Genomic DNA, 24257 nt, shown 5'->3' on the forward strand with positions numbered 1-24257 from the left:
AAATAAGAAACAGGAGCAGGCGTTGCCACTCGGCCCGTTGCACTGTTCTGCCCCTCACTCAGAACATGTTGAACTTTGACCTCAGCGCCACTTTCCTGAAACGTTCCCAACATCGCCGAGCTCCTAAATATGTCCGTTTACTTTAGGAAACTTGTGGAGAAAACTCCAAATATTCACTGCACTGTGTTGGGGAAATTTCTCCTCATCTCAGTCCTGCTGAGGTGGCCTCGGATTTTGAGTCTGCGATCCCTGGTTCCACTGCCCAGCCAGGAAAAACATCATTCCTGCCCCTACCCTGTAAATACCCTGTGAGACTGTGTCTGACTCAGTCAGGAAGTTTCTCCATGTGAACCTTGTGTTAATGAAATTGGTGACAGTTCTTTCAGACCAGCAGCTTTGACCACAAGAACACCAGACAGTGGTCAGCACGGAATGTCCTGCAGTTACTGCAGGAGAAGGACTGGATGGACACAGTGGAGTGGTTCCCTGAGCAGACATTCCAGAACATCTGGCAGAATGCCTCATCACCAGATCTCTCCAACGGGCAGCACGATTACTGCTGTCCTGATGAAGGGTCTCGGCCCGAAACGTCGACAGTGCTTCTCCCTACAGATGCTGCCTGGCCTGCTGTGTTCCACCAGCATTGTGTGTGTGTTGTGTGATTCCCCGAGTCTGCAGCGCGCGTAGTGGACAATCGCGGTACTGCAGGGGATCAGCAACTCCCCGAAAGTGAAAGCATTCTGAATCAGGAAGTGCTGGAGTTAACATGGCTTCGAAAGGAGAGACCGAGAGTTTGAGCGAGGAGGTGATTTGTCCGGTCTGTCTGGATTTCTTCACCGATCCGGTTATACTGGAGTGTGGACACAACTTCTGTCGCTCTTGTATCACACGGTGTTGGGAAAGGGAGGAGAGAAACTCCTGCCCGGAATGTAGAGAGGAGTTTGCTGACCGCACCCTCAGGGTGAATCGGGCCTTAGCAAATCTGACACAAAAAGTTCGGAATCTAAGCCTGAATCGGAAAGGGAAGGAAAGTAAACGTCACTGCGAGGAACATGAGGAAGAATTGAAGCTGTTTTGTGAAACGGACAAGACACTGATCTGTGTGATCTGCAGAGACGCGCAGGAACACAGAGAGCACCGCTTCAGGCCGATTAAAGAAGCTGTTAAAATCTACAAGGTAAAAACTAACGTTAACTTAACATATTTCCTTTGTCCTTTGCTACACCTGACTCCTAACCTCCTCCCTCGTCGCCATTCAGGGCCGCAAACAGCCCAGTTCCTCCCGTTTCTTCCATGGTCGATTGTCCTCTCGTATTAGATTCCTACTTCTCCAGCCCTTTACCTCTTCCACCTGTCCCCTCCCAGCTTCTCACTTCATCACCCTCCCCCACGTCCCCCTCACGCTGTCTCACCCGTCACCTGTCAGCTGGTTCTCATCCCCAACCATTTTATTCTGGCTCCTGTCACATTCCTTCCCAGTCCTAATGAAGGGTCTCATCCCGGAACACCGACTGTTTATTTCCCCTGAATAGATGCTGCCTGACTCACTGAGTTCCTCCGGCATTTTGTGTGATAATCGGGTTTGATCACCTGTTACTTTTGAAGCATCTTTGTTTCTATTTCCTTCACTCTCTGACTTCCAGGATCAGCTAAAATCTTCCCTAGACTCTCTCACAAAAAAGGAATCAGACTTCCAGGAAAAGGAGCAGCAACAGAAAGAGAAGATTTCCGGAGTTCGGGTGAGGCTTCCTGAGCGGAATTTCTGATTGTACTGTCGAGTTTTGCTCCCTTTAATGCAGAGTAGCCGAGTATCGCAGCTCCAGTGACCTGGGTTCGATCCTGACCTCTGCTGCTGTCTGTGTGGAGTTTGCATGCTCCCCCTGTGACCACGAGAGATTCCGACACATCCCAAGGACATGCCGGATGAATGGCTAATTACCGTTAACCCTGTGAAGGTGGGGAGGGTGTGTGTGAATCAGATGGGAGTTTATGGGTCAATAAGTGAGAGTAGGTTTCAGGAAAACGTGAGGGAATGGTGTTGACGGGAATGCTCTCAGAAGTAGCATGGACTCCAATAGACCGAACTGAACGACAAAAGGAAACAGAGCACAGCAATGCAGTATATTAATCTTCACCTTTCATTCAACAGGAACAGTCACACAGCCTTCAGTCCCACGTCACATCCCAGTTTGCTGAACTGCGCCAGATTATCACTGAGAAAGAGCAGAGCTTACTCAGGGATCTCAGGGAAGAAGAGAAGAGGATTCTCAACCCAATGGAGAAAAATCTTCTAGCACTTCAACAGAATATAAGGATTATTCATGAGGAAGTCACTAAGTTAAAGGAACAGATGGATCAGAAAGATGGTGTGATATTTCTCAAGGTGAGGGATTATATTTCAATTTGTTTCTGTCAAAGGGCACTAAATGAATAGTGGTATATTTGAAATAAACACAGCACAGGGGCCAATTCTAACAAATCAATTGCCGCTGCTGGCGACCTCACACAAGTTGTTATATTTGCATGATGCACCCTCCCATCGCTCCAATAATGACATTTCAAAATGTCCAAGATACGCTTTCAGTCCTTCATTAGTAAAATACAATCTTGAAGCGATGAAGCTTCAGGGTAATTCATTGTAAAGTAAGCTGCAACACAGCGGTCAAGAACAGAATGACATCCGCCCATCCTCCCCTCAAAACTGTGAAGAACAAAGTATGAATACGTAACTTATTCCCTTCGCTTTTACCACGTCCCCACTCACGTGACGAGTTACCATAATAAACACGTAACACAGAATACAATGCAGACAGAAAACAGACGTGTTGCTCCTACACACAGCATTTACAAATGGCAGCAAACTGTTTCTCACCAGACAACTGATACAACTATTCAGGGTTGTTGTTGTCCCATAATAATAAGATTATTAAGGGATTGGACACGCTGGAGGCAGGAAGCATGTTCCCGCTGATGGGTGAGTCCAGAACTAGAGGCCACAGTTTAAGAATAAGGGGTAGCCCATTTAGAACAGTGATGCAGAAAAACTTTTTCACGCAGAGAGTGGTGGATACGTGGAATACTCTGCCCCAGAAGGCAGTGGAGGCCAAGTCTCTGGATGCTTTCAAGAGAGAGTTAGATAGAGCTCTTATAGATAGCGGGGTCAAGGGATATGGGGAGAGGGCAGGTACGAGGTACTGATTGTGTATGATCAACCATGATCACAGTGAATGGCCGTGCTGGCTAGAAGGGCCGAATGGCCTACTCCTGCACCTATTGTCTATTGTCCCAAAACTAGACTTCCACAACTTCTGTACATCCCAGGACAGAATGCAAATCTCTCTGAAATTATTTACTCCGATCATAACACAGAGCTGCTGACTGTTTCCTTAAATACCGCATTAAATATCCTCCAAAACTCCCATTAACACCCGGTTCCAGTCACAGGCTGTGAGTGTGCCTGTTGCAGTTGGTGTGAGGGTCTCTCTGTCAATCAGTGAGAACAAAGAATTAGACCCACACATCAGACTTATCTCCTGTATCCGGTTTCCGTCAGATTATGGAAACTTTCACTGTCTCTTTATTTTTTGGATACATTTCACATGGGATTATATCCCATTCTCTATCATAAACAGGCCATTAGGTCCATCTTCTATCAGTATCCCTGCTTCACAAGCCCCCTGCCACCTACTCACCGCACCCAGCAACAGTGCCCCGAACTCCCTGGTCCCTCACGTGTTTATCCAGCCTCCCCATTACAGTCAGTCTCTGCTGTTCCATTTCATCCACTCCTGTGACAGCGAGTTTCACATCCTCCTCACTAAATTTCTTGTGGAATTTGTTAAAATCCATCTGGAATTACATCTCCCCACGAGTCTCCCCATAAATAGAGGTACTTCCTCCACCTGCACACAATCACATACATCACTGATCTTAAATTCCTCCATCCTATCACACTGACGTCATATCCAGATGATAATGCACAGCCTGTCCTGTCCTCCCTGTAAGTTTCTTCCTCTCAGTAATGGTCTGACATTCATAAACTTTCCCTGTCATTTACCCCATGGTTCTGTATTGTCCGTGTGTCTGAGTGATTGTGGGAGTGGGAATTTTCAACACCTTGTAATGATTTGGATGAAATTCAGGATGTGGACAGTAAGTCCAAGTCTAATCAGATTTGTGTTTTATTTATTTCAGGAGGAAGCTCGTCGGAACAGAAGGTAGGACAGGCTCTTTACTGAAACCCTGAATGGATTTGAAAATAGTTCAGAATAGCAATTTATAACCAGCAGTTTAATATTTACAGGATTAATGACGATGTCCAGGAATTGTCAGTGACAGATGAGACCCTACCGGTTGAAAAATTCGATCACCTCTATTTGTTGAACACAGTGCTGAGAGAAATGCTTGATGCTATTAATCGAGGTAAAACTTACAAAGATTCATTTCTCCTTGTTTATGAAGATCAATTTACTTCCAATTTGAGGCAAAGATTGTCTATAATACTGGGGTGCAGGGGAACTGAAGTTTATTCCACATCAACCCCACTGACTGGGAGGCATCACTGTCACATGGTCAGCTGGAGATGTCAGACCCCTGGACACACCAGCACAGGGTCACAATACAACCAATACACGGGACTGGCAGATGAACCACTGTGTTCCAATCCCAGGCGAATGCACTAACACACCAGTACATAAGTTTGGATCTAACCAGAGGAACTGGGAATTTAATACTGACAATAATATTGTAGGGAATAAAAATGAGTATCAGTGTGGTGACCGGGATTGTCAGGAAAATACACAAGTCCTTCATGTGCCCTGTGAGTGCAGACCCTGACTGACACAGGTCTTCCCCCTTCCGGATCAGCAACTCTCACTGTTGTTAGAGGCCGAAGAGGGGAGTGGTCGTGATCGGGGACTGAATCACCAGGGGAACAGACAGGAGAATCTATTGATGTGAACGGGACACCCGAATGGTATGTTGCCTCCTGGGTGCCAGGATCAGGGATGCCTCGAATCGTGTCCGCAGCATTTTAGAGAGGGAGGCCAAAGAGCCAGATATCTTGGTAAATTTATGACAATGACATTGGAAGTAAAAGCAAAGAGGTCCTGAAAATAGAATTTGGAGAGCTTGGTAGAAAGCTCAGAAGCAGTACCCCCAGTGTTGTAATTTCTGGATTGCTGCCTGTGCCACGTGCTGGTGAGGGTAGAAACAGGATAATCTGACAGAGAAACATGGCTGAGAAGATGGTGCTGGGGACAGGGATTCAGGTTCTTGGATCATCGGGATCTGTTCTGGTGGAGGAACGAACTGCTCAAAAGGGATAGGTCGCACCTCGACCCGAGGGAGAACAATATTCTCACAGAGAGGTTTGATAGAGCTGTTGGGGAGGGTCTGAACTAATTTGTTGTGGGGGAGGTCGGGAACTGGAGTGAAGGGATAGGACTGATGGTAAAATGCAAAGATAGCGTGCAGTCAGACTGTCAGATATGGCGGACAGATGCGAGGACAAAATGTCAGCCAGCAGGGTGAGTGTCAGTGCATTAGAGATGCAGATTTAAAAAGGGTAGCAGATACAGTACACAAAGTGTTATATCTCAATGCATGGAGTATGAGAAATAAGGTGGATGATCTTGTTGCACTATTACCGATTGTCAGGTGTGATATTGTGGCCATTACAGAATCATGGTTGTAGTTGGGATCTGAATGTCAAAGGTTACACAATGTATCGGTGGTGTAGGAAGGTCGGGTGAGGGGGTGGTGTGGCTCTGCTGGCAAATCAGCAGCTAGATGTGACATAGGATTGGAAGATGTTGAATCCTTGTGGGTTGAGGTAAGGAACTGCAAAAGTAAAAATGACACTGACACCAGTCATATACAGGCCTCCCAACAGTCAGTGGGTTGAGGCCCACAGATTACAACTGGAAATAGAAAAAGCTGATGAAAAGGACAATGTTAGGATAATCATGGGAGATTTCAACATGCAGGTCAATTGGGGAAATCAGGTTGGTAAAGGATTTCAAGAGAGTGAGTTTGTTGAATGCAATGTGATGGCTTTCTAGAGCAGTTTGTCGTTGAGCCTACTCGGGGAACAGCTCTACTGGATTGGGTGTTATGTATTGAACCAGAGGTGAGTAGTTAAAAGAAACCTTAGGAGGCAGAGCTCACAACATGACTGAGTTCAACTTGAAATCTGATAAGGAGACAGTAAAGTCTGACTTTGTAGTATTTCAGAGGAGTAAAAGAAATTACAGTGGTCTGAGAGAGGAGTTGGCCAAAGCAAATTGGAAGGAGATGCTGCCAGGGATGAGAGCAGAGCAGAAATGGTGTCAGTTTCTGGGAAAATGAGGATAGATGTACTCCAAAAATAAATAAATACTCAAATGGCGAAATAGTACAACCATGGCTGACAAGTTAATGTAAAGGCAAAGGAGAGGGCATACAACTAAACAAAAATTATTCGGAAGAGAGAGGATTGGGAAGCTTTTAAATATCTACAGAGAGGAACTAAAAGGTGGGAAAAATAAACAAGAAATTGATTTGAATTGAACTGGCCCGGTTGAAGAAGCTGTCCCGGAGCCTGTTGCTCCCGGCTTTTATGCTGCGGTACCGTATCCCGGATGGTAGCAACTGGTACAGGTTGTGGTTGGAGTGACTCTGGTATCCAATGATCCTTCAGGCCCTTTTTACACACCTATCTTTGGAAAACAAGATAGCAAACAATATCAAATTATTTTTCAAGTATTGTAAAAAAAATAAAACAGAGATGAGAGTGGATATAGGACAGCTAGAAAATGAGGCTGGATGCATAATAACAGAGGATAAAGAGATGGCAGATAAGCCAAATATTTTGCACCAGTATTCACCGTGGAAGACACCAGCACTGTGCCCGGTGTTGAAGAGTGCGAGGGAAGAGAAGTGAGTGCAGTTACTGTTACAAGGGACAAGCTGCTCAAAAAGCTGAAAGCCCCAAAGATACATAAGTCACCCAGACCAGATGAACTGCACCCCGGTGTTCTGAAAGAGGTCGCAGTAGAAATTATGGAGGCATTCCAAATGATCTTTCAAAATCACTGGACCCTGGCATGGTGCCAGAGGACTGGAAAATGGCAAATGTCACTTGACTCTTTAAGTAAGGAGGAAGGCAGCAGAAAGGAAATTATTGACCAGTTTGCCTCACCTCTGTGGTTGGGAAGAAATTGGAGTCAGTTGTTAAGTATGAGGCTATGGAATACTTGGTGACACTGGACAAGATAGGACAAGTCAGCATGGCTTCGTTAGGGAATATTCTGCCTGACAAACCTGTTGGGATTCTTTGAGGAGATTACAAGCAGGATCGATAAAGGGGATGCAGTGGATGTTGTATACTTGGAATCTCGGAAGGCCTTTGACAAAGTGCCACGCATGAAGGTGGTAACCAGGTTAAGAGGCCATGGTATTACAGAAAAGTTACAGGCATGGTCAGAACATTGGCTGATTGGTAGGAAACAGCGAATGGGAGTAAACGGAACCTTTCCTGGTTGGCTGCCAGTGACTCGTGTTCCTCAGGGACACAGGTGTTAGGACACCTTCATTTTATGCTGTATATCAAGATTTAGCTGATGGAATAGACAATAAGATATAGGAGCAGAAATAGGCCATTCGGCCCATTGAGTTTGCTCCAATATTCAGTCATGGGAAGACCCAATTCTTCCGGACATCCCCACTCCCCTGCTTTCACCCCATACCATTTGATGCCCTGGCTAAATGAGAACCGGTACATCTCTGCCTTAAATATGCCTTGGCCTCCACAGCCACATGTCGCAACAAATTCCACAGATTCTCCACACACACTGACTAAAGTAATTTCTCCGCATCTCAGTTCTAAAAGGACGTCCTTCAATCATGAAGTCATACCCTCTTGTCCTAGAGTAAATGGCTTTGTTTCCAGGCTTTGCAGATGATACGAAGATTGGCGGAGGGGCCGGTAGTGTTGAGGAAACAGTTAGGCTGGACAAGGACTTGGATGAGGAGAATGGGAAAGAAATTGGCAAATTATATACAATGTTGGAAAATACATGGTCCTGCACTTTGGTCGTAGAAATAATGTGCAGATTTTTTTTTCAAATGGGGAGAAAATCAAAAAATCTGAGCCGAAATTGGATTCAGCAGTCATTCTGCAGAACTCCCTAAAGGTTAACTTGAAGGTAGAGTCACTGGTGAGGAAGGCAAATCCAATGTTAGCATTGAATTCAATCGGTTTAAATAGCATTCATTTCAAGAGCAGGGATGTGATGCTGAGGATTTATAAGGCACTGGTGAAGACTCACCTTGAGTATTGTGAACAATTTTGGGCTCCTCGTCTAAGAAAAGATGTGCTGGCATTGCAGAAGGTTCATTTCATAAGGATGATTCCAGGAATGAAAGGGTTATCATACGAGGAACGTTTGATAGCTCTGTGTCTGCACTCGCTGGAATTTAGAAAGATGAGGGGGAATCTCATTGAAACCTTTCAAATGTTGAAATTCCTAGAAACCTTTCGAATGTTGAAAGTCTCAGACAGAGTAGATGTGGAAGGGATGTTTCCCATGGTGGTGGAGTTTAGGACAAGAGGGCACAGCCTCAAGACAGAGGGGGAATCTATTTAAAACATGCGGAGAAATTTGTGCCAGCAGCTAGTGAATTTGTGGAACCTGTTGGGTGTATTTAAGGCAGAGCTTGATAGGTTCTAGATTGGACACAGCATCAAAGGTTACGGGGAGAAGACCAGGTAGTGGGGCTGAGGAGGGAAAAAAAGGATCATCAATTATTGAATGGCGGAGCAGACTCGATAGGAAAATGGCCTAATTCTGCTCCTATGTTTTATGGTGATCAGACCACTTCATTGAAGCATTGTGAGAATCAGCTCGGACACACCAACAAGCATTGACATGAGTCAAGATTTCATCTCGGGAGAAGCACACACAGCATAACCGGCCTGGCAAAGCTCCCTCACACACATACACAGGAAGGACTGGCAGATTGTAGTCAGAGCCTCAGCAATGTACATTGTTATTTCCCTCAGTAACCTGGAAACCAGTCTCTTCAGAGACAGTAATTTATTCATTTAAACAACTCAATCACGTGTGACACATTGTCAACACACACCAGACATGTGATGACACACTGTAACATACAAATTCTTCAATGTGCACACTATCCTTCAATGTGTATACACACCACACGGATATTTACCACAATCAACACACACACACACACACACACACACACACACACACTATCAGAGTGTGACACACGGCCACAGTTATAGGCACAAATTCCCATTTAGGATTGAAATCTGCCGTCCTTACCCAGTCTGTCTGTTCTGTGTCACTGAGCTGCCCTCTGACGTGACGTCACATCAACACTTCACAGACAGACTCCAGGGTGAGATTCCTCAGGAGGATGATCTGGGAGGGTTTGATGGATGTTGAACTCACGGCCCACTTCATCAATCTGCAAGACTAAGATGTCTTCCTGAGCATGGCCCATTTGTGTGTTTGCCCCCCCCCCATCCCTCTAACCATTCCCCATCTGTGTATTTATTTTAAAATATGTTATTTTTTACCTGTTTCTACAGCGTCTGAGGGCAAATTCCGTTCAACAACCTCCCTCTGTCTGAGAATGTTACCCGATTTCCCATCTCACTTTCCATCTGAGGCCTCTGGTTCTGTACTCCCATTTCTTGGAAAAAGAACGTTATTTAAGCTCCTTAGAATTATTTCCCTCCATAAGGGGTCATACCTGAACATCCTACACTACAGCTGAATAGCCCAAGCTTACCCACTCTCTGATTTTAACCCAAGCCCCCAGTCCTGGTAACATCCTCCTGAAGCCTCCTGTCCAGTGTAATGACATCCTCCCCATATTCGGGAACCGGAAAAGCAGACAATACTCCAAGTGTGGTCTGTCATCGACATCAAAGGCCTTGCTTAAGTTCATGTGGACAGTGTGGAATAGGCTGATGAATACAGGACTGAAGGTGTTTTTTTAGATTGGGACAAGAAGGGCGGCGTGGGAGCTAAATTCTGAAGGAAGACAGTGTAAAAAAAAACTTTGTGTACAAGAACGGCGAGACTGCACAGGACAGCGCGGAGAGTTTAAAAAGATGACCACCCTATACAGCGGGCAGCGGAGTGGGTGGCAGCAGAGTGTAGGGCTTTGGCTCAACGGGCTTAGGCGGTAACGGGAAGAGCTGAGAGCGAGGAACCGACTCTTTTTCTCCCCTTGGCAAATCGGCCTGGACGGACGGGGGAACAGCAGGGCACATTAGTTAACCGTTTAAAAAGTCCGTGTGCTTGGTGAAGTAAGTGGGTGAGTAGACCCATCTTTCTTTGTGTCATTCCTGTAGAATTAGGTAGCATGTCTGCAGGGTCTGTGCTTTGTTCAGGGTGTCAGATGTGGGAATCCTGGGAGACCTCCAGCCTCCCTGATAGCCACATCTGCACCAGGTGAACCGAGATTCAGCTCCTCGGAGACCGTGTTAGGGATCTGGAGCTGCAGCTTGATGACCTACTGCTTATTAGAGAAAATGAAGAGGTGATAGACAGGAGCTACAGGGCGGTAGTTATCCCTAGGCTACAGGGGTCAGAAAACTGGGTGACTGTCAGGAGAGGGAAGGGAAATGCCCAGATAGTGGAGAGCACCCCTGTGGCTGCCCCCCTCAGCAACAAGTATATCGTTTTGGACGCTGTTGAGGGGGATGACCTGACAGGGGACGGCTACGGTGACCGGGTCTCTGGCACTGAGCCTGGCGCTGTTGTGCAGGAGGGAAGGAGGGAGAAGAGGAATGCGGTAGTCATAGGGGATTCCATAGTCAGTGGAACAGACAGGAGATTCTGTGCGCCTGGCAGAGATACCCACATGGTGTGCTGCCTCCCAGGTGCCAGGGTACAGGATGTCTCGGATCGGGTCCAGAATATCCTGAAGGGAGAGGGCGAGCAGCCAGCTGTCTTGTTACATGTTGGTACCAATGACATAGAGAGGAAAAGGGAGGAGGTCCTGAAGAGAGATTTCCGGGAGTTAGGAAGGAAGCAGGGAAGCAGGACCTCCAGGGTAGTAATCTCAGGATTGCTACCTGTGCCACGTGCTAGCGAGGGCAAGAATTGTAGGATCAGGCTGATGAATGTGTGGCTGAGAGACTGGTGCAGGGGGCAGGGCTTCAGATTCTTGGATCATTGGGATCTCTTCTGGGGGAAGTATTACCTGTTCAAAAAGGACGGGTTACACCTGAACCCGAAGGGGATCAATATCATCGCAGGAATGTTTAATAGAGCTGTTAGGGAGGGTTTAAACTAATTTGGCAGGAAGGTGGTAAACCGGAATGATAGAGTGGAGGAGAGGGAATCTATAAATCTAAGATAGTGAGCAGTAAAGATGTCAGGAAGGACAGGCAGGTGATGGGGCAAATTTGCAGCCACTGGGATGAGTTGCAGTGCAATCAAAGCAAAACTGACCAAATACTGGACTTAAGGTGTTATACTTAAATACACACAGCATAAGGCATAAGGTGGATGATCGTGTCGTACAGCTACAGATTGGCAGGTATAATTTTGTGGCCATCACTGAAACGTGGCTAAAGGATGCATGGCTGTGAGAGCTGAACATCCAAGGATACACGGTGTATCGGAAGGATAGGCAGGTAGGCAGAGGGGGTGGCGTGGCTTTATTGGTATGAAATGATATTAAATCATTAGAAAGAGGTGACATAGGATCGGAAGTGCAGAATCTTTCTGGGTTGAGCCAAGAAATCGCCGGGGTAAAAGGACCCTGATGGCAGTTATCTACAGGCCTCCTAACAGCTGCAGTGATGTGGATTACAAATTACAACAGAAAATAGAAAAGGCTTGCCAGAAGGGCAGTGTTATGATAATTGTGGGGATTTTAACATGCGAGTGGATTGGGAAAATCAGGTCGACACTGGATCTCAAGAGAGAGAATTTGTAGAATGTCTACGAGATGGCTTTTCAGAACAGCTTGTTGTTGAGCCCACTAGGGGATCAGAGATACTGGATTGGATATTGTGTAATGACCCAGAGGAGATTAAAGAGATTGAGGTGAAGGAACCGTTAGGAGGCAGTGATCGTAACATGATTGAGTTCACTGTGAAATTTGAGAAAGAGAAGCCGAAATCCGATGTGTCGGTATTGCAGTAGAGTAAAGGAAATTACAGTGGCACGAGAGAGGAACTGGCCAAATTTGACTTGAAAGGGACATTAGGGGGAAGGACGGCCTAGCAGCAGTGGCTGGAGTTTATGTGAGGAGTGAGGAATGTGCAAGACAGATATATTCCAAAAAAGAAGAATTTTTCAAATGGAAAAAGAGAAGTCAAAGCCAAAGTAAAAGCAAAGGAGAGGGCATTCAAAGAAGCAAAAATTAGTGGGAAGACAGAGGATTGGGAAGTTTTTAAAAGCTTACAAAAGGAAACTAAGAAGGCCATTAAGAGGGAAAAGATGAACTATGAAAGGAAGCTTGCAAATTATATCAAAGAAGATACGAAAAGCTTTGTCAAGTATATAAAGAATAAAAAACGGGTGAGAGTGGATATTAGACAGATAGAAAATGATGCTGGAGAAATTGTAATGAGCCCACAGGGCTCCATGTTGGGGCCACTTCTTTTTACATTGTATATCAACGATTTGGATTATGGAATAGATGGCTTTGTGGCTAAGTTTGCTGATGATACAAAGATAGGTAGAGGGGACGGTAGTGCTGAGGAAACAGAGAGTCTGCAGAGAGACTTGGATAGATTGGGAGAATGGTCAAAGAAGTGGCAAATGAAATACAATGTTTAAAAGTGTATGGTCATGCACGTTGGTAGAAGAAATAAACGGGCTGACTATTATTGAAATGGAGAGAGAATTCAAAATTCTGAGATGCAATTGTACTTGGAAGTGCTTGTGCAGGATACCCTTAAGGTTAACCTCCAGGTTGAGTCGGTGGTGAAGAAGGTGAATGCAATATTGGCATTCATTTCTAGAGGAATAGAAAATAAGAGCAGGGATGTGATGTTGAGGCACTATAAGGAACTGGTAAGACCTCACTTGGAATACTGAGTGCAGTTTTGGGCTCCTTATTTACGAAAGGATGTTCTGACATTGGAGAGGGTTCAGAGAAGATTCACGAGAATGATTCCTGGAATAAGAGTGTTAACATGTGAGGAATGTTTGACCGCTCTTGGACTGTTCTCTGTGGAGTTTAGAATGAGGGGGAACCTCACAGAAGCATTTCGAATGTTGAAAGGCATGGACAGAGTGGATGTGGCAAAGTTGTTTCCCATGGTGGGGGAGTCTAGTACGAGAGAGCATGACTTAAGGATTGAAGGGCGCCCATTCAGAACGGAGATGCAAAGAAATTTTTTTAGCCAGAGGGTGGTGAATCTGTGAATTTCTTGCAGCAGTGGAAGCCAAGTCATTGGGTGTATTTAAGACAGAGATTGATAGGTATGTGAGTAGACAGGTCATGGTGAGAGGGTGGGAGAGTGGGACTAAATGAGAGAATGGGAAAATGGATCAGCTCATGATAAAATAACTTCTGCTTTAAAAATCAAACACAAGAAAATCTACAGATGCTGGTAATCCAAGCTGCACAGGTCCTGATGAAGGGTCTCGCCAGATCTCTCTGACACCTGTCTGGAGAGAGTTGATGTTGGGAGGATGTGGGTGGGTCGAGAACGGTGAGCACAGCCTCCGACTATAGGGATGTCCATTTAGGACAGAGATGCGGAGGAATTCCTTTATCCACAGGGTAGTGAATCTGCCACAGGCAGCTTTGGAGTCCAAATAATTGAGTATATTTAAAGTAGAGTAACACACACAAATTGTTGGGTGAACAGCAGGCCGGTAAGTTTCTATGGAAACGAGTATACAGTCTAGGGTTCAGACTGAAATAATTCCTCAATACCTGTGTTGCTTAAGGGTTCCTGCAAATTCATCCCCTGTCCTAATGAGGGGCTGTGGGGGATGGGGTTGTGGGAAAGGGGACAAAGTCATCCTCATCTGCCATCTTTGCCCCCTCCAGCTTCTCATTACGTCTACACACACAGTTCACCCACAGGGTTTCCACCCCTCCCCCTCCTGGTCCAATCTGCCATTCATCTCTCCCCCACTGGTTCCCATTGTCACCTCCTTTAATGTCTCAAACCATCACACTGCCCCACTTCACACTCACAGATGAAATTCTCTGCTTCTCCCCCCAGTCTCTGTCACCCTGGATGTGGAAACGGCGAGTCCGTGGCTCGAGGTGTCTGAGGATCGGAAGAGTGTGAGAGGGACCGGGACCCGGAGGAATCTCCCTGACACCGGGAAGAGATTCACATACTGGGCTTGTGTGCTGGGATCGGAGGGATTCACATCGGGGAGACATTACTGGGAGGTGGAGGTGACGGGGATTCGGGTCTGGGGTCTGGGAGACGCCGCAGAATCTGTGGAGAGGAAGGGAGGGGTCAGTCTGAGTCCGGAGACCGGATTCTGGGTCATCGGGCGGGATTGTGACGTGTTACAGCGGGATTGTGACGTGTTACATCGGGATTGTGACGTGTCCGGTCGCCCCTCCCCCGAGTCCCGTCTCGCTGCCCGTCCCATCCCCGGGAGGGTGGGAGTTTATCTCAGTTACGAGTCCGGGACAGTTTCATTTTACAACGCGGAGACCAAGTCCCATCTCCACACCTTCACTGGGAATAAATTCACGGGGAAACTTTATCCTCTCTTCCGGACCTGGGGTGTGAACCAGTGGCTGAGAATCTGCTCCGGTTCCGCTCCGGGTCTGTAAACGGGTCGGGTCCCGGGATCGGCGTCAGGAGTAAAGTCCCTGTAAATATAAATGTGCGGAGAGTGCAGCTAAATACGTGGCTAAGGGGATGGTGCAGGAGGGAGGGCTTCATGTTTCTGGTCAATTGGGCTTTGTTCCCGGGAAGGTGGGGCCTGTTCCGACGGGACGGTTTGCCCCTAAACTGGGCGGGGGGGAGGGGGGAATAACATTCTTGCGGGTAGATTTGCCAGTGCTGCTCCGGGGAATTTAATCTAGACTTGCAGAGGGAGGGGAACCAGAGTGTCAGAGCAGATAGTGAGGTGCAGGAGGATAGGGAACATGAGAGGACTGCATATATAAACGGAAATGAAAAAAAAAGCAGCTGATATACATATTCTCAGGTACATCTATTTCAATGCACGGAGTATTGTCGGTAAAACAGATGAGTTTAGGGCTTGGGTTGACACGTGGGATAACGTCATTACTGCTATTAGTGAGGGGCAGAACTGGCAGCTCAATGTTCTGGTAAAATTGGAGAACGGCCAATTTTGTGGAAATGAAAAAGGATCTGGGAAGAGTGGATTGGGATAAGTTTTTTTTTCTGGCAAGGATGTGTTCAGTAAGTTCACAGGCATAAGAAATTAAATAGAGATTGGGTTGGAAATGTTATAGCAACTTCATTTAATTCAAAATCGAGAGGAGTTGCAATTTCGGTTCATAAATCTTTACCAATTAAAATACAAAATGTAATAATTGATTCTGTGGGGAGATATGTGATTATACATTGTGAAATTTTTTCAGAATTATGGACTTTTATGAACATTTATGCACCAAATGAAAATGATGCAAAATTCATACAAGAAGATTTTTTGAACTTGGCTGACCAAATGATAAAATATTAATAGGCGGAGATTGTAACTTTTGTTTAGATCAAGTTTTGGATAGGTCAACTAAAGTTGTTACAAAATTAAAAGTAATAAAACTAATTTTATCATTAATGAAAGAGTTAAACCTGATTGATATATGAAGAAAAATTAATCCAAGAGAAAGAGATTATTCATTTTATTCAAATAGACATAAAACTTAGATGGAGATTTAATACAATTTTATTAAAACGTCAGGATTTTTGTGATTTTATGAAAAATCAGATTCAATTTATTTTGGATACAAATTTACATTCAGTTGAGGATAAAATTGTATTATAGGAAGCGATGACAGCATATTTAAGGGGTCAGATTATAAGTTATACATCTAAAATTAAGAAGGAAAATTGGGAAAAGATATCATAAAGTTAGAAAAAGAATCTCAAAGATATATGACAGAAGAAAAACAAAGACAACTTGTTAATAAAAAACTACAATATAATACACTCCAGACATATCGTACAGAAAAAGTAATTATGAGAACTAAACAGAAATATTATGAATTAGGTGAAAGATCACATAAAATTCTTGCTTGGCGGTTGAAACAGGCTTTTAAAACAATAAATGCAATTAGAACAAGTGTAAATAAGGTTGTTTATAAACCTTTAGAAATTAATGAAACTTTAATTTTTTTTATACCGAACTATATCAATCAGAATCACAAAATAAGATTACTGAGATAGATAAATTTTTATCACAAATAACCCTTCCAAAATTAAATTTGGAAGAACAGAAAGGATTAGATGTGCCCTTTACATTAAAAGAGATTGAAGCAGCTTTAGGATCACTTCAGAATAATAAATCCCCAGAAGAAGATGGTTTTCCTCCTGAATTTTATAAAAAAAATTAAAGATATATTAATTCCTCCCTTTATGGAATTAATATACCAAGTGGAAAGAATGCATAAACTCCCACAATCTTTTTTAACAGCGATCATAACTGTATTGCCAAGAAAATAGAGATCCTTTAAAACCAACATCATATAGGCCTATTTCTTTGTTGAATACAGATTATAAGATAATAGCAAAAATTTTATCTAATAGAATATCTAAATATTTACCAAAATTAATACATATGGATCAAACAGATTTTATTAAAAACAGATAATCTAACCTGGTTACTTAGTATAATTCATCTGGCACAAAAAAGAGAGGAAATGAGTGTGGCATTTGCTTTGGATGCAGAAAAAGCATTTGATAGATTGGAATGGAATTTTTTGTTTAAGGTATTGGAAAAATATGAGCTAGGAAAATCTTTTATACAATGGATTAAAACCTTAAATACTAATCCTCAAGCTAAAGTAGTTACAAATGCTCAGATTTCAACACCATTTTGCTTAACGAGGTGAACGAGACAAGGCTGCTGGTTGGCAAAAGAACCATTAGCTGAATTAATTAGAACAGATTCAGACATTGGCAGTTTTAGAGTTAGTCAAGAAAAATATAAGATTAATTTATTTGCTGATGATGTTTTGATTTATTTAACAAACCCATTACAATCTTTGCAAAGATTATTTTTTAAATTGGAAAAATATGGGAAAGTATCAGGGTATAAATTAAATTGGGATAAAAGTGAAATTTTACCCCTTACCAAAGGAAATTATAATCAATGTCGATTAGTAACTCAATTTCGATGGTCAATAAATGGGAAAAAATATTTAGGTATTAGAGTTGACAATGATGTAAAAAATTTATATAAACAAAATTATTTGCCATTATTAAAAAAAAAGAGGATCTTGATAAATGGATGATGTTACCAATAACATTAATAGGTAGAGTTAATGCTGTAAAAATGAATATATTTCCTAGATTGCAATATTTATTCCAAACTTTACCAATACAATTACCGCAGAAGTTTTTTCAAGAACTGAATAAATATGTAAGGAAATTTCTTTGGAAAGGAAAGATGTCAAGAATTTCATTGGAAAAATTGAGATGTAATTTTGATTTAGGAGGGTTACAACTTCCAAATTTTAAGAATTATGATAAAGCAAATCAACTTAGATTTATTGCATCTTTTTTTGATGAAAAAAAACCGGAATGCATTAGAATAAAATTAGATAAGATAGGAGAAAACATACCAGAAGATTTTACATATAAATGGGAATCCAAATTGATACGGGAAAAAAAGAATCTCCTATATTAAGACACTTGATTGATTTATGGAATAAGGTAAATATGGACGATGAGATAAAGAAGTCTTTATTAGCAAAAACAAACTTTAATTCAAAGTAGGCTTATTCCTTTTACAATGGATAATAAACTTTTACATAATTGGTTCCAAAAGGGGATTAAATATAGACGTAATTGTTTTGAAGGAGGTATATTGATGTTGTTTGATCAATGAAAAAATAAATATAAAATATCAAACAACACTCTTTTCTCTTATTTTCAATTAAAGGACAATTTACGAGAAAAGCTGGGTCAAACAATGTTGATGCCAAAACTTAGTGAAATAGACATATTAATTCAAAAAGGAAAAATTTAAAAAAACATTACATCTTGTATGTACAATTTGATTCAAAAACAGACTGAATCTGGAATTCATAAATCAAGACAAAAATGGGAAACTGATTTGAATGTTAAAATTGTTGGAAAAAGTTGGTTAAGATTATGTTCTGATAGTATGATAAATACAATAAATGTTCAAATTAGATTAATACAATATAATTTTTACATCAATTATATATAACACCACAGAAAATAAATAGATTAAATTCAAATATGTCTGACCAATGCTTTCGATGTAATCAAGAAATTGGTACTTTTTTACATTCTACTTGGTCTTGTTTTAAAATTCAACCATTTTCAATACATCTGACTTTTATTGGAACAATTACTGGAGTTGAACTCCCAAATAGTCCAACATTATTTTTATTAGGAGATATTGAAGGGACAATACCGAAAATTAAATTGTATAAGTATCAGAAAAAATTTATAAAAATTGCATTGGCACTAGCTAAAAAAGTTATCACAATTACTTGGAAATCTGAGTTATATTTAAGTATGGATCATTGGAATAATGAAATATATAGTTGTATTCCACTTGAAAAAATTACATATAATCTAAGAAATGAATATGATATATTTTTTGAAAATTTGGCTCCCATACCTACAAAAGATGGGATTAAATATATAGGTCCTTTGAAGATAAAATTATAATGTAATTGGGGAAAGTAAAAATAAATATTAAAATTATTTTGAACTCCATCGAGCATGTGGGTATCCTCCAATATCGAGGCAATCTTTTTCTTCTTTATTTCTTTCTTTAGATAAGGGTTAAGGTGGGGAGGGGGAGGATTAATATTATTTTTCTTTTTCTTACTAATTTTTCATTACATTTATTCTTTGTAATTTTCTAAAAACATAATAAATAAAGAGCAACCCAGTAATCCAACAGCCCTCTCACCTTTGCTACCCTTTATGTTATTTCCTTATGTTTAACACAATTATTACGTGCCTTTTCCAGCTCAAACTGTGAATTGATTTAAAGTCAATCCCATAATTTAATAGCTTTTATTTGAAAACTGTCTACCCTCGCAAAGATTGTACTGAAGACTGCATTTGATTTTTCTTCAGCCTTGTACGCTCCACATTGAAATAGTATGCGTTTCGACAGTTTCATAATGACAAAATGTACACGACACAGAATGAAGTTTTCCAATTAGTTACAAGGCATAATTAAGCATAGTGTGGATATTTCTGTCATGTGAATATCATTCCTTCACTTGTTTTAAGCCCTTCTTCTATAAACCCAACAGGTTTATGTATTCTGGAAAGGTGTCTGTCTTTACGTCCATTATTCTACGTCTTCCCATAAGCCCCTAATTCTTAACACTACCAACCTTTTAGCTTCTAATTTGCAAAGTGGAAGGTCTATATCCACAGCTTAACATTTAACAGCTTTTGGAGCTAAACAGTCAACATCATCATTTCCCTCAACACTGTGATATGCAGGCCCCATAATGTGCAGACATATAAATCAAACTTTATATATGAAATACCGTTTGACAAGTTTCCAACAGTCAATCTGACCTACTGCCAGAATGACCTGTTTAAGACTCATCAAAACCGAAATGTATTCTGAGCAAATTATAAGGACCAATTTCTTCCATCCACTGTAAGCCTAAACTGTTGGCAAAGAATTCTGCCTTCTATGCTGATAAATGGCTATAAGTCATTTCTTTATCATTACCTGTAATTCAGGCACACAAAAACAGCCACACCAACATCACCAGTTTAATTATCTTTTGATTCATCTGTAAATATGATTACTGTATGATAATAACTTTCATTAATATACTGATGACCAACAGACTTTCAGGCAGAACCGAATCCGATCGTGTAAGCTAAAAATCAACTGAAGTCATTGGAAAAAACAATGTGGGGTTACAGAGAACGCTACAGTGGGACATACTGTATCATCAAATACACCCATATTCGCAGCATGGTAAGAACCCAGCCACCCAAAACAAAAAACACTCTTCTTATGATGTCCCCAACCGTCCTCCAGCGCACCTTTAACAGGATGATCCTGAATTTCCTTGCCCCTGCAAATTAATCCAGTATGTTGACATCAACTTGAACCTCTGTTACGTTGAGGGCAATTGTCCCATTGCAATCAGTAAAGCCAAAGCAGGAGACAACATTACTGCACCAGAACACAATCTAAAAGTCTGTAATTGTATCACATACAAACATTTTTAATTTGATGATGAAGCTGATCCATAAGCCACACAGACATAATCAAGAACAGATCTAATTAAACAAATATAATTGGTCAACAAAGATTTTCATGTTGCACCCAAGAATACCCACACAGATGTCTGAGGGGATTTAAAGCTACTTTACATTTATCAATTATTTTACTGATGGGTGCTTCCCAGTCAGCTTATTATCCATCGACATACTGTGAAATCTTACCACTGACACTTCCTCGAGACATTAATCCTGTAAGTTAAAATCAAGTGCAAGTCTATTAATGCTGTTTGTAAACCACGTAATGTGTTTTAACGACTGAAAGCTTACAATCCTCATCAATCTGCCCACTGTTTGATCTATTAATTGTAAATTGCAGTTAATACCTCAAATCCATAAAGCTAAGTCATCTGTATATTGTGATTTACCCAGGGAATCCCATTTTCCCATCTCAGAGAAAATATCATTAATCATAATATTAAATAATGAATGGCTACAAATACTGCCTTGTGGGATTCCATTCTCTATCTCATAGACACAAACATGCCGACCGTTACTTGGACAGTCCATACAAAAAAAAAACTCAGAAAAATTATACAATGACCCCCTTACTCCTAATTTAATCAAAAGACCTTTCTTCCATATCATTTCCCTTTTCAGTCTCAAGAAATACTGCTATTACAACATCTTTATTTAATTGTGCTTTCCGAATATCATCTTCCAAACATAAAACTGAATCTAATGTCATTTCACACTTCCAAAATCCACTCTAATAAAACACTTTATCACCACTCTTTCCAAAATATAACTCAAGTGCTTGATTACTATACATTCCATAAGTTTACAAAAATTAGACTTTCACGATATAGGCCCTTAACTAGAAGGATCAAATGTGGATCTGCCAGGTTTTCAGGCACTACTATTTCCATTTTCCATGAGGAAAGTAGATGCACAATTCAAATATTTAATATTTTACAAATGCGAATTATATACAATCACAATTTCAAATATCACTCTTTCCTGGAGACACCTGACCTGAATTATCAATAGACTTCTTAACTTCATACAAAGAAATCTCTCCATCAGTGATACTATCATTGCTACAGCTGACTTCCAGCACATCAGGGTTTTCACTGAAAAACATATCCCTACATTGTTTAACTTCTTCACTTAAATTATCCTGATTATGAATCTCAGCAAATGACCCAGCCAGTAACACAACCTTCCCTGTTTCAGTAACAATCATTTTGCCCTCATTAAGCAACACTGGAATATTATGATCCCCACAAATCCCCCATTTTCTAAATCATATCCCAAACAATTCCAATTTTGATATCCCTTCCAATATTATCTCCATATAACCTCCAGTAAATCACCTACTTCCTCACCACGGCCTTTGCTCTTTTATTGTTAATAACGTCACTCGGAGACTGATGCACCATCACATAAAAACTCACATTTCTCCCAATTTGCTTCCTGTCCCGTTATAAATCCAAATCCAAACTCATAAAGACAGGAAGGCTGACTGACGTTCACATAAACTAATCACCCTCTGAGTTCCCATTTGACCGACAGGCACTACAGCCAATGACAGCAGGGGTCAGTGTGAAGTCTGAGCTACGATAGGCTGGAGGAAATCGGCCCATGATCAGCCCCTCCTCTTCCGCTCCGTCGCCATGGCGGAGATCAGCGAGTCGCTTCTGTCGGTGTCGCCGGCCTCGGCGCCCACAAGGACGGGTGTGATTCCCCTTCGTGCCTCGGTGGGTCTGTTTCGGTGCCGTCTGTGGTGGCTGACGAAACATGCTTTGACAGGGAGCGAGCGAGGACATTGACTACAACTCCCAGAAGGCCCCACTGATGACGTTGTGGTGTTCTTCAGGGGTAAGGTATCAAAGCAAAATGGAGGAAAATGTAATGCATTACGTTTTCTGGACTGTGTCGTGTCTTCAATAAACAATTAAACTAAAAGAGAGATTCCAGCGAGAAATAGATAGAACATAGAACAATACCGCACAGTACAGGCCCTTCGGCCCACAATGTTGTGCCGACCCTTAAACTCTGCCTCCCTAAGCTTAAATTCCTCCAAATACCTGTCTAGTAGTCTCTTAAACTTCACCGGTGTATCTGCCTCCACCAGTGACTCGGGCAGTGCATTCCACGCACCAACCACTCTCTGAGTATAAAATCTTCCTCTAATATCCCCCCCTGAACTTCCCTCCCCTTACCTTAAAGCCATGTCCTCTTGTATTGAGCAGTGGCGCCCTGGGGAAGAGGCGCTGGCTGTCCACTCTATCTATTCCCCTTAATATCAACTATACCTCTATCATTTCTCCTCTCATCCTCCTTCTCTCCAGAGAGTAAAGCCTTAGCTCCCTTAATCTCTGATCATAATCCATACTCTCTAAACCAGGCAGCATTCTGGTAAATCTGCTCTGTACTCTTTCCAATGCTTCCACATCCTTCTTATAGTGAGGTGACCAGAACTGGACAGAGTACTCCCTGTGGCCCAACCAGAGTTTTATAGAGCTGCATCATTACATCGCGACTCTTAAACTCTATCCCTCGAGTTATGAAAGCTAACACCGCATAAGCTTTCGTAACTACTTTGTCTACCTGTGAGGCAACTTTCAGGGATCTGTGTACATGTAGCCCCAGATCCCTCTGCTCCGCTGCACTGCGAAGTATCCTGCCATTTATTTTGTACTCTGCCTTGGAGTTTGTCCTTCCAAAGTGTACCACCTCACACTTCTCTGGGTTGAACTCCATCTGCCAATTCTCAGCCCACTCCTGCATCCTATCAATGTCTCTCTGCAATCTTTGACAATCCTCTTCATTATCCACAACACCACCAATCTTTGTGTCTTCTGCAAACTTGCCAATCCATTCTTCTACCCCCACATCCAGGTCGTTAATAAAAATCACAAAAAGTAGGGGTCCCAGAACTGACCCTTGTGGGATACCACTAGTCACAACCCTCCAATCCAAATGTACTCCCTCCACCAGAACTCTCTGCTTTCTGCAGGCAAGCCAATTCTGAATCCACCTGGTCAAACATCCCTGGTTCCCATGCCTTCTGACTTTATGAATAAGCCTACCGCGTGTAACTTAATCAAATGCATTACTAAAATCCATGTAGATCACATCCACTGCACTACCCTCATCTATATGCCTGGTCACCTCTTAAAAGAACTCCATCAGGCTTTTTAGACACGATCTGTCCTTCAGAAAGCCATGCTGACTGTCACTGATCAGACCATGATTCTCTAAATGCCAATAAATCCTATCTTTCTGAATCTTTTCCAACAGCTTTCCCACCACAGATGTAAGGCTCAATGGTCTATAATTATCGGGACTATCCCTACTACCCTTTTTGAACAAGGGGACAACATTCGCCTCCCTCCAATACTCCGGTACAATTCCGGTGGACAATGAGGACATAATGATCTTCGCCAGAGGCTCAGCAATCTATTTCCTTGCCTCGGATGCAGAACTGGGAAGCGCAGATGGAGTTCAACACAGATGAAGAGGTTCATTTCTGCAGGTCAAATTAGATTTACAAGGATGTTGCTCTTGGATTGGAGAGCATGCCTTATGAGAATAGATTGAGTGAACTTAGCCTTTCCTTCTTGGAGCGACGGAGGATGAGAGGTGACCTGATAGAGGTGTATAAGATGGTGAGAGGCTTTGACCATGTGGATAGCCAGAGGCATTTTCCAAGGCTTGAAGTGCCTAACACGTGGGGACGTAGTTTTAGCTGCTTAGAAGTCGGTACTGAGGGAATGTCAGGGGTAAGTTTCTTACACACAGAGTGGTGGGTGCGTGGAATGCACTGCCGTCAGCGATGGTGGAGCTGGATACAACAGGATATTTT

General features: G+C 42.3%; 1 protein-coding gene and 1 long non-coding RNA gene across 2 annotated transcripts in view; both read left to right on the top strand.

Moving 5' to 3' along the window:
- LOC132385775 (uncharacterized) overlaps positions 1-24257 on the top strand; it is a 488678-nt gene that overhangs the window by 451253 nt on the left and 13168 nt on the right. The gene's annotated exons all lie outside the window — the stretch shown is intronic.
- Positions 733-14946, top strand: LOC132385770 (zinc-binding protein A33-like). The gene is made up of 6 exons (XM_059957993.1): positions 733-1177; positions 1644-1739; positions 2150-2383; positions 4195-4217; positions 4304-4422; positions 14216-14946. The coding sequence occupies exons 1-6, from the start codon at positions 767-769 to the stop codon at positions 14785-14787; spliced, it is 1455 nt and encodes a 484-aa protein (XP_059813976.1). The 5' UTR covers positions 733-766; the 3' UTR covers positions 14788-14946.

Source organism: Hypanus sabinus, assembly GCF_030144855.1.
Source record: "Hypanus sabinus isolate sHypSab1 chromosome X2 unlocalized genomic scaffold, sHypSab1.hap1 SUPER_X2_unloc_2, whole genome shotgun sequence".
NCBI lineage: Eukaryota > Metazoa > Chordata > Chondrichthyes > Myliobatiformes > Dasyatidae > Hypanus > Hypanus sabinus.